At 37.6% G+C, this 11,495-nt stretch overlaps 1 protein-coding gene across 1 annotated transcript; it reads right to left on the bottom strand.

The window, feature by feature from the left end:
- Positions 1 to 496: 496 nt before the first annotated feature.
- On the bottom strand, positions 497 to 9,854 carry LOC117406595 (U2 small nuclear ribonucleoprotein auxiliary factor 35 kDa subunit-related protein 2-like). The gene is made up of 11 exons (XM_034010739.3): positions 9,756 to 9,854; positions 8,981 to 9,060; positions 8,381 to 8,450; positions 7,967 to 8,075; positions 6,813 to 6,899; positions 5,526 to 5,564; positions 5,022 to 5,137; positions 4,237 to 4,450; positions 3,889 to 3,944; positions 3,429 to 3,538; positions 497 to 1,899 (listed from the first exon to the last, which is right to left on the bottom strand). Exons 1-11 carry the CDS (start codon positions 9,794 to 9,796, stop codon positions 977 to 979), a joined length of 1,845 nt encoding a protein of 614 aa, XP_033866630.3. The 5' UTR covers positions 9,797 to 9,854; the 3' UTR covers positions 497 to 976.
- Positions 9,855 to 11,495: the final 1,641 nt, after the last annotated feature.

Genomic DNA, 11,495 nt, shown 5'->3' with positions numbered 1-11,495 from the left:
TGTTGTTTCTCAGGTGCCACATATCTACTATATTTAAATAATTTATAGTTACATAGGGCCTGGGATGAACAGAGTGTTGAAGAGTCTGAAATGGACTTATCCAAATTGGGGCTGCTTACTGTGTGAAAACCCAACATAGTATCAGCAACCCCTAATAAAAAATGCATGTTAATAAATATACACATCAACCAGAGTCATCACCCCCAGACACTTCAATAGATAACTGCAGTTTTCTATCTATAAGGTTAAGTACACCCTTGGTTTTTGTTTGTAGCACAGGAATGGGCAGCAATTCAAAAAAGTATATTTTAATAAAATGGACATTACAAGATTTAAGATGTGTTTCCTGCAATAAGGCTATATATATATATAGATAATGCACTAACAATGGTTTAATAAGTTGGGAGTTATAGACAATGGTTCCTCCTATTGGGCAGAATAAGTTTAACTATATTCTTAAAGTACAGCAAACAGTCCATTTTTAAAAAAAAAAAAATTATAAATCTCCATTACTTTCCTGTGTACACAAGACAGCTCTTCCATAACTTATATCCACTCGACTGGTTTCACAGACCCCTGATTATCAGTACTCTTGAACTACCATCCCTAAAGGAACATGTGAATTTGTGAAATCAAACCTTACTCAATTAAAACTATAGTACATACATTTCTCCATCTGATACACAATCTGCATTCTGGTAAGTGGCTACATTATGAAATAATGTAAATAGACCAAGGAAATATTTGAGTAAAACGGACCACTATTTTGGGAAACTGCATCTCTCGGCTTTAAAGTGTCATGTGACTATAAATGAAACAACTAGATCAATAATAAAACATTTATTTATGTATCACATAAAAAGTATATACAGTACTATTTGATAAATGTTTCTTCTTCACACAGAAGGGGCTTACAACTACACATTTGACTGGAATACTACTATAAACAAATTACTCTAGGAAAATATGTTTTCCCTCAGGTTTTACATTTATGAACATTATCTTCTTCCTGTTGGTTCTCTGGGATTTCAAGCGCAGGATCCAATTCCAAGACTGTCCCACTATTTTTGCCAAGTGAGGAGACATCTTGCTGTGTTCCATCTTCCATCAGACAGTCTTTCTCAACAGGACTAGGAGGAGAGTTTTTATCATCTTCTGACTGTTTCTTTAAGGAATCGGGGGATTGCTTCTTGTCTGGTGACCGGTTCTTCTTTTTGTCTTTCTTCTGTTTCTTCTTCTTGCTCTTCTTGCTGTGTTTGTGCCGGGGGCTCTTGCAGTCAATCCGTTCTGAGCTGCTCCTTGCCTTTCTTATCTCAGTTTGGCTTGGAGACCTGCCTTTGCTGCAAGACCTTCCATCACCACTACCACTGTGGCTCTTTGATCTTGACCTGTTCCTGTTCCTCTTTCTAGACTCCCTGGGTGACTTGGACAACCTCTTCTTATCTCTACTTTTGGATCTTGTTCTGCTCCTGTTCCTGGATCTTCTCTCTCTCTTGGTTGAGAACCTCTCCCTGCTGTTGGATCTCCTCCGCTCTTTGCTCCTTGACCGTTCGGCTCTTGACTTTCCTCTCTCCTTGCTACGGCTTCTGGACCTTTGAGATCTCAGCCTCTCCCTGCTCCGACTCCTGTTCCCAGTCCTTCTGTCCGATTCCCCATTCCTCCTTCGAGAACTCCCTGGGCTGCAGCTGTGCTGCCTCCTGAATTTGTAATCACTGTGCTGAAACGATCTGCCCCTCCGCTCAGAGTAGCGTTCAGAGAACCGTCCGGAATACTGGCTGCTTCTGTCAGGAGACATGTGAAAGTCCCGGTCTGCCTCCCAGAACTGGTTGTCAGGGTTTCTATAAACGTGTAGGAAGTTGCAGTGTTTGCCTCTTGGACACTTCTGCCTGTCGAAAAGACCTGCCAAAGAAAGTCAAGGTTCATTACTGAGGAATTACGAACAACTGATAACCTTTACACCAGACATACTGAGCTAAAGGGCCCTATTTCATGAACATCTTAACCTTCAATAATTTTGCCTAGTTGCCTGTCCATAATAAAACAAAGGATATCAATATGCAAATCTATTGCATCTATTAATGGGACATACTGGAGGTATCAAAATAGTACTAAAGGGGTTAATCATCATTGTTAATGTCAAGCTGTTTTACTGAAGAGTATAAAGTGGTTTGCCGGTTACACAAGATGGCCTGAAAAGGTGATATGATTAATTTCTACAGTACGTCAGAGGTGGCCAAATCGCTGCAGTTGGGAGTGTGGCTCCCAGTGAAATGCTGGGTGATGCACACTTTGCAGCTCCAATGACCTGAAGAAAGAATAATAAACAAAAACAAAAAACAGAGAAAAAGTAAGTGTATTACTTTTAATCTCTAAATTAATTTGTGTTTACTATTCTTTCTTCTCTCCACTTCTCTCTCTTCTTTGAGCCTGCATGTCACTGCAAGGACATTCAACACCGCGTGCTGGTGAATGCGTATTTCGATCATGTCGAGTGAAAGCCGGATGTGCAGTTTAAAGTCAATTTCATAATTTTGAATTAAGTGCTTGTTCGTTTTGTGGAGACAATGGCATTGAGCAAACCCTCCACGAGTACATGTTCGCGCTGACAAAAAAACATACTGAAAAATAAGAGACACATTAAACTAAAACAAGAAAGTGAACTGAGAGACGCAATCCATTTATGCAGCTTTTACACACGCTTTAATAAAAAGAGAGCGCAGAATGACTGTATTAATGAGTTTGTCAGTGCGCTGTGCTTTGCTGGACAGCCACTGTTTATTGCTGAGAGGTATTTATTGGTGACTTTGTGCGACAGTACTCTGTCCATCAGCTAAAACACTGCCTAACGCCGACAATCTTAAATCGTAAATATTTGACAGAAAATGGTGATGCTTTAGTTGGTAAACTTACATGCAACGCATTGATGGAAATGTCCAGTGTGATTTGTGATGTGTCAACCGATGGCTTGCTCCACCCAGTTCTGTCAATTTTATTTTATTTTTATGATTTCAAGGCAAATAAACCTGGCTTGTTTTGTGCTGATGTCATGTTCATTCCTTCTGTAGATACCGTTTTCTGTCAGCACAGCGATTGCCCAAACGTTCGCAAAGTACCAGTTAACTTGGGAAAATGTGGCCTCAACTTGCACAGATTGTGCTTTATCAGACATGCCAGGACATTAAACCTAATCAGAAACCAGAGCTGCTACGCATCATATTCCACATGTAAAGTGTGTATACTGAGATATTTTTTCCCTCCTGATTTTTACCGATGTTTCAATTAAAATCTATTTTTTTGACCGATTTTATCCCTATTTTAATATATGTAAAATAAATACTTGACCCCTGCCTGGCAGTCCAAAGCCATCAGACAAGGTACGATTTAAAGGAAGAGTCTTTGTTTTGTTTTCAGATGGCCTGATTACCTACCACATATTGCTGTCTTCCACCTCGTTACTGGACAGAACTCACACTGAAGCTGCCTTCCTGCATAGTAGCGGCCATTAAAGAGCATAAAGGCTTCCCTGCACTCGTCGTCCCTGAAAATTTAAACCACAAAATAGGTGTCATTAAACAGAGGTCTATTAAACCAGTTACGATACACCTGTGGGATGAACCAGTTAGTAATTTGTGGTAAAAACTTACTAGAATCAACTATTGATCTTCAAATGCTTTAAATGATACAGCATCTCAAGGTTAGACAGCTATAGTGATTCACTACTAACACTTTGATGATCAAGTGACTCATTAACCATGTTTGTGTTCACCAGAACAGTTACCGTAATGAAATTCCAGTGATCAATGCCATTACTAAATGTCTGTTCGTATCACTTCTTTTTATATAAAAAAATAAAATAATAATAATTATGTATTTAAAACAGCAACTTACGTTTGAAATTGGATATACACATTTCCTCTCAGGTGAGGCTCAAAATTACAGCTAACCTGAAAAATAAAAATGAAAGAGATGGGTTAGGACATTTCTGGCACAGCCTAGTTATAACAAAAAAGGGAATACAATGTTAAGATCCCAGCTCAGTCACTGAACTGAGTCAATTACCTTTTAGTCTTTATATTTCAGCTAAAGAACAATGGCCCTCTATAACATCAAGAAACTCTAAATATATACAAAATTGTTAAATGGATGCCTTTAAATGGGAGGCAGATTTTTAAATAGGTCCATTTCAGACCCAACAGACAAATGTAAAGTTGCCTGAGGATATCTGTCTGCAATTACCTTGAACTGAAGGACCTTGCCCACACTTTTAAACTCAGGAAGCACATCTTCATAGAAATCCAGAAACTGCTGGTGAACCTCCTCCTCACTGTACTCCAGGCTGGCGTCTGTGTCATAGTCATCTCTCCTACTCTGCTCAATCCCAAAGGTCACAAACATGCCTCTGATCATGAGCGTTGGGCTCGAGGCTGGATGAGCGTGCTTGCGAGAGCACCTGTGTAAAACAAAGTGAACTCCTTTAAATGATGCTGCAAGATTTTTATTGAGCCGCTAAGTTAAATGGAAAGAATTAACACTCGATCTTGAATGTAGTGTAAAAAAAAAAAATAAAAGCATTCATCCCACCCAGTAATACAAGCATACCTTTTTTATGCAATGCGGGTCACCTAAATACAATGTCCAGCATCGGTTTATAGAAGATATTTTTAAAGAAATATCTTTACCAGCATAATGTATTACAAGAGATACTTGGTAGACAGTATCAAGCCAGGCTTTGTTTCTTGCATTTCTAAATGTATCCCCCTTGCTCAGAAAAGCCCTCCCACAATGCTGCATGACTTGTCATTGCACTTTGACGCTGCCTCCACATAGCAGAGAAAACAAAGAAAGTGCCTTGAAATTACAGAATACACCACAGGCATGCTACATCACAAAATTTGTTTTTTTACAGTCAAACCACAAAAAACAATAAGGAAATGCAGATAATCAAAACGTAATGATTAGGGTGAGCTGCACAAAATACACGGTATATGCTTTTAAATAGAGTTAAAACACAATGGAAATACCTGTCTCCAAATCTGCACGCGCCTGTTTTCAGATAGAATGGACAGTTAGCCCTATCTTTCTCTGTTCCGTAATCCACTGGAGCCTCTGGGTTATGCCATGTACCACCGTTTTCCAGCTGTTACCCAAAGCACAAATTCAAGTTAAACACAATAACTTGTTTTTTATTCAGAATAGTCAAAAATATGCCAGCCACCAAGTATATATATATATATATATATATATATATGAGAGAGAGAGAGAGAGAGAGAGAGAGATATGCAATAAGGCAGCATTGAACCTACAAATACATGTATGTCTTTTTAATTAATTTCTATGACAAAAACACACAATATCCAGCTCTTAAATTATACTTCACCAGTACTTAAATTATTATTAGAGTTATTATTAGGGGCTTGTAAACTGTATGTATTAATACAGCAATGTGAAATAGCAAACTCCTGAAGCCCGGTGTGACACCAGCTCCTGCTTGTGTGCAGTAAGACTTACTGTATCAGGGTACATACCTGGTTCTCAGCTTGATCCAGCATTTTCTGCACAGCTTCCTACAAATGGTGCAAACACAGGACTGGTGAAAACCCTGCAGTGAGTTAGCAGATATCTGACAGCCTTTGTTAAGAACACAGCAGATATGGTTATGACTTCTTTTTGAAAGCAGTTTGAGCATCAAACTAGGGCTCTAAAAAACTGTAGCCTTTTACTAAATTAAATTAAAATCTCACAAATGCGGGTAAACTGAAGATGTTTCTACTTCAGTCCACAGTAAGCAAGGTCCCATTGACAAAAGAGTGCATTACAATTTATAATCAGCATTCACTTTTCCAGTCTAATTTCCATAAACGGCAGTGTCGCAGGAGCACATTTAGTGGAATCATAACATTTTCTTCATAGAAAACAAAATGTGCAGAAACAGTCAATCTAAAATGCATACCATGCAAACTTCATTTCTGAAATTTAAACACTGCTAGAAATTTAAAACAAAAATACTAAATTACAATGACCATATTATATTAAGACTATCTAGACAGCCAATATTTGTGAAATCCCATTTTGCTACGAATGCAAAAAAGAAAAAGATACGTCCCCATTCTGTAGAACCAGACGATCTGCAGCACTGTACCTTTTTGTGTATATCTTAGTTAAGGAATAGCATTGGAATATTAAAAACAACACATATCACAACACATAGGTCTTCTTGATTAAGGTAATACATATTACATTGACTTTAAAAATAGTTAAACCAAGAATATAAAGACGCATTAGTGCAATTGGATCCTCACAGGTTCCTTACGTTTGTATTAATATTTATAAATTTTATTTTTATATTGACTGAGGTCAAGTCAAGTTTTCCTATCACAACACTATAAATTCACTTTCTGCGTGTGACAGAAATCACCTGACCCCATATAAGTGTCTAGAACTGAAATGCGAGGCTTAGGTGGGGCCCCCAATACAGTAAGTGAACTAATTGCATTGTGGCAAATTTGAGCCATACAATAAAGGCAAATTCTATAAACAGTCCATCCATTTAATGTAATACAGAAATTAACAAACCTATAAATTGCTGCATGTTCTTACTATTCTTACCAATACTGCTTAACTAACATAACCATAAGTAGCTAAGAGAAAATAAACAATTGTACATCTATAATTGAAATTTTCTTTAACACATAACTAAACAGGTCTGAAAACTTGCACCTCAGGCGGTATCATATTTTATTTAAACAACCCATGTGTTAGCTAATGCAAGAGGATATGTTGTGCATTATTTATCCTCCTAGGGCAGGAATCACCTCTCTGTCTCTCTTCTCCTGCTGTTTCTTCTCTTTTTCATGTTGTTCTTTTTTTTGCTGCTCTTCCCATTCTTCTTTAATTCTCCACTAGGAGGACAAAAAGCAAAAAGAGTCGTCAAAGCACACGCTGAACCAAGCATACTGGACAAACAGTTCAGGACAAAACTGTTTCACTGGATGTCATTTTTAATACTGCTTTCGTCTGACCATGGCAGAAACTGGGAAAAAGTTATAAGACAGAAGTGCAAGCTCCTGGTAGATTTATCTGGTAGATTTTTGCTATTTAAAAATAAATAAATACATAAATAAATAAATAAGCTGATTTACCTTTAAGCAATGATTGTCTTTAAAATGTATAAAGTAACATACAATAGACATATATTTTTATTTCTTATAACACACTTATTTTATTTAGCAAATGCATGCCTGTCTTAAGGCCACTACGCACCAGATGTGATGCGAGAAGCGAAATTGTGCAGCGATGTGACAAAATAAATAGAACCTATACTTTTGATAAGTATCTTTCACACCACAGGCAACACGACAGGCGACGCGGGAGTGACACCAGGGTAGCGCAAAAAATAGGATTGAATCCTATTTTTTGCGATTTGTCGTGTGACAACTAGGAACTGACCAATCAGAGAAATATCTTCAATGCATGTGGTCCAGCAGGGTGAAGCAGTATCCACAATGACAGAGAGAAAAAATAATACTTGCCATGGAAAAATACCCAGAGTTTTACGACAAAGTTAATTACAGTTCTACAGATACAGATTTGAAAGATAATATATGGGATTCCATTTCAAAGGAACTGGATAAGCCTGGTATGTATGATTTATTGCTATGTATGTTGAAATACCGTCACAGACAACACTCAGTTTCCACATCATGATGATGAATATGTACCAGTCTTGATCATAGTTTTGTCAACAGCAATTTCTACTTTTGAAGGTCTGGCAGTTTTCAAATCTGTCTCATCGCTTCACGTGTGTATGGTTGTTGCTGTGAAAGTATCTTGTCGTCCGATGGAAAAAATAGCATTGCGTCTGGTGTGTAGCAGCCTTTACAGAAACTACAATAAAGCTTAGCTGTGTATTTGTTTATTCACTGTAATAAGCACATGAAAGCAATCTTCCCATTATTAAATCTTATACCTCCTCTTCCTCTCTTTTCAATCTGGCTGCTTCCTCCTTTTCTCTTCTCAGTCGGAATTCCTCCTGCGCAATCTTTTCCTTTTCAAACCATTCAAGGTGTAAGCGTTGCCTAAATAGAGTGAAACAAGAAAAGCTGCTGTGAAAAACGTCACTTAAGAATAAAGCACACATCTGTATAACAGTCCAAATTTCTTGAGATTACAGGAGAAATCTAGCTGTACATTTTGTAAGGTCTAATCCACACAATAATTAATGCATAAACTCTAATTTATGTGGTCAAGAAATACAAAGCCAAATTGGTTTTGGCTCACTTGTGAAGTAACAACCAATTTTAAAGTTGGCTGTTACTTCACAAGCTGTTTCTACCGTTAAACGTCACCGTTAAATACTTGTGCAGTGGCAAAATACACAAACCTTTCCTCTTCAGCCCTTCTCTCTTCCTCGAGTTCATCATCTTGCAAAGTATCCTCTTCTTCAGGTAATTCTAAAAAAGACAGTTAAGATACTTTCTGCTGTCTTGCTTATTTATAGAACATACTTGAACAGTATATGAATTATTTATCCGTTGTTTATCAATTACACCCCCATTTTTCTATCCAATTTGAACATCACTTCATCGCTGCAACAAAACTTCCCAACCATGAATATCAACATGCAACCTCCATTACCAATGTCAAGACAAGCCAAGCCAAGCACCCATCTTCACCCACAAACAAAAGCAATGGATGACACTGAACCCTGGAGGCAAGGTCCTACCCAGAGAATGCTCCGTCTGGTTTCTTTGGTCACCTGACTAGTAAAGGGTTGATGACGTACATGAAGTACACAACACCCAGATGTTCCTCCCCGAAACATGGGAACGCAAACGAATACACAACACAGAACATACAGTACAGGGAACATCATTAGAAAACCCTGAAAATACTGACATTCGGAGATGAACTACCTCCCTACGTGATCTGAGGGAGGCTCACATTCCACTACAGAACTGTAGCTAAGCTATCACCTGCTTACCTGCATCTCGTTGTTTAGCAAAGGCTTGACGCTTTTTTTTCCTTCTCTCTTTCTTCAGGGCAGCTCTAAATTGCTTATGGCTGAGAATATGAGACAAAAACATAGTTATTTTCTATCATGCATGTCATATAAAAGCTTAACTATATTCACTAAATATTCTCTACAGCAATTAAAAGCAATTAAATACCAATGCATGGTATCAATAATGGCCTAAACCTTGAAAACTAAATCTTACTTAGGATTTCGAACGCATTAAGTTCTCTGTAACACCAGTCGTAAATACAGTATTTCTATTTTTTTTTTTCATTTTATTAAAAATTCTCTGAAATGGTATTTCAGATTTTGCTGGAGTTGTCGTCTGTACAAAGTCAGTCAGTCCTAGAACAGCGATCACAACATACATTGTGCAGTGCAGTTTGCTTGCTAAATGAAAAGTCCACCGTGCTTGCTAGTACTGTGGTCGGTTAACAAAACAGGATGCCTAGTCACGAGACATCCGCTTTAATCGCCGTTTATACTTTAGTCTTAACAAAGATAATTGTGTAATACTGTATGTATAGTTTTGTCGCCACTGCAATAGATTAAGAGCAAAATTATCCCAAGCGTTTGATGTACTACGACACAGGCTTGTATTCTTCATCAACAACAACAAAAAAGTTGACCTATTGCAGCGTAGATAAGAATATTCCTTAATTCATCTGTTTATGAGTGTATCTGTTAAGCTTTATATTCTGTAACTAGCATCATTATAATTTATACCGTAATTACAATTTACCTCAGTTTCTGGTTGCATTGGGCTGCCACGGGCGCCGCCATTGTTGTTTGTAATGTCGTCACTGCCGGGTTAAGGGTTAAGCAAAAAGAGGTGTGGTGGGTGGAAAGGGTGATAGATGAAAGAACGGGCAGTAGCTGTTACTTTTTAGTTTCAAACTATAATACATCTAGGGAACCATTTATTTATTTATTTATTTATGTATGTATGTATGTATGTATGTATGTATTACTTAAACATGACATACACTAATTACTTTTCTAGGCTACGTAACTAAAATAATAATTGTACGAGTGCCTATATAGTCAGCAGGGGGAACCAACAAGTTATACGGTACAGACGGTACAATAATTTGCAAAAGAGACAATTTGCCAGCGGGCTTACTCGTACCTGTTTTTTTGTTCTTGATTTGTTCTTAATTCTGTATCAAACCTGTATCAACATTAACTTCCCTTGGGGTCTTTTTCAGTACATTTTTGACGATTACAGTCAAACAAAAACAAAAATAAAAGGTCAAGCTAAAAGTACTGCTGCTAAGAACACCTGTGTATGCCTTTCTCATTTATCGTCAGTTGCAATGCCATCTCATCGATACTTGATGTATACTGACTGTTCGAACACACAGTTAATATGATTTAGTAGTGACAAAGTAATACAAGGATATTTGTATATACATTAACCTGCTTTATATCAGCACATTACGAGTGCGAGAAAAGAAAGAAAACGAACTGAATTAAAGCGCAGGGTTTTAATAGTGTACATTAGACGGTCTTTACATTTAAACGAATGTATGTAGTTTACTACAGGACAAATACGTTTTGCGTCATTAACTGGAATGAAACAGTTTGTGTCATTATCTAAAAACGACATGCATTGTCGACTGATGTGAGGTACCAATTAGGAATTGCACTAGGCGTTGTGTGTGTGCATTTGTATAAGACATTTGGTGACGTTGGTGTTTTGTAACGGAACTGTAGCCAGTTAAGACCACCACGCACCATTTAACAGGCAGCACAAAATCTCAGTTTATCACCAGAGATGATTATTGGTTTTTAGTTGCGCTGAAAATTAATTATATCATGTGGTTACTTAGGGTGCGTTTTCGCGTTATGACCGGGTCGTCAGGTCGTCTGTGCGTTTTCGCGATGTGGTCACTGGTCCTAGCGGTGGTCTACTGAACCAGTGAACCTGGTTCTGGGTTGTAACCAAAGGTATTGTAGGATAGATGTTGGTGCTCCTGGTGATGATGTATGTGTACCTTCAAGCACAAAGGCTGCATACAACTGTGAGCTTCGGTGAAAGTGGGGCCTTGATATATCCAGCAAGGTTAAATCAATTAAAATAAATTAAAAAGAAACATCAGAACACATTACATTGTGTGTACCGTAAAACTTTAAATAATTGCCGGGTCTCAAATAATCTCCTGTATCCAAGCGCAGAGTCTGCTGACAGATATTGTAAATAAACTCCGGGTCTCTATTAAACGCCGGGTCTCTGTCATTGCCATTGAAGCTGAGGAAGATGAGGAGGAGCTTGAGCGTAATGAACTGATAATAAGTGACAGCGATGAAAGTGACTCCCAGGATTAATACATAATAATAATAATAATAATAATAATAATAATAATAATAATAATAATAATAATAATAATAGAAAACGTAATTTAAAATATGCCTACATGTAATGCATATTTGTTTAATGCAGTTATTAGGGCAGCAGTGTGGAGTAGTGGTTAGGGCTGTG

Source organism: Acipenser ruthenus, chromosome 8 (assembly GCF_902713425.1).
Source record: "Acipenser ruthenus chromosome 8, fAciRut3.2 maternal haplotype, whole genome shotgun sequence".
NCBI classification, from domain to species: Eukaryota; Metazoa; Chordata; class Actinopteri; order Acipenseriformes; family Acipenseridae; genus Acipenser; species Acipenser ruthenus.
The sequence above is the reverse complement of the archived record's forward strand: the minus strand, read 5'-3'. Positions and strand labels throughout refer to the sequence as shown.

What these genes read in the sequence shown, in the direction of transcription:
- LOC117406595 (XM_034010739.3), bottom strand. Translation starts at nt 9,796, where the DNA reads ATGGCGGCGCCCGTGGCAGCCCAATGCAACCAGAAACTGAG. An exon ending in CAATGCAACCAGAAACTGAG is followed by an intron (nt 9,061 to 9,755) that starts GTAAATTGTAAT and finishes TCATATTCTCAG; the next exon opens with CCATAAGCAATTTAGAGCTG. An exon ending in TGGATCAAGCTGAGAACCAG is followed by an intron (nt 5,138 to 5,525) that starts GTATGTACCCTG and finishes TTTGGGTAACAG; the next exon opens with CTGGAAAACGGTGGTACATG.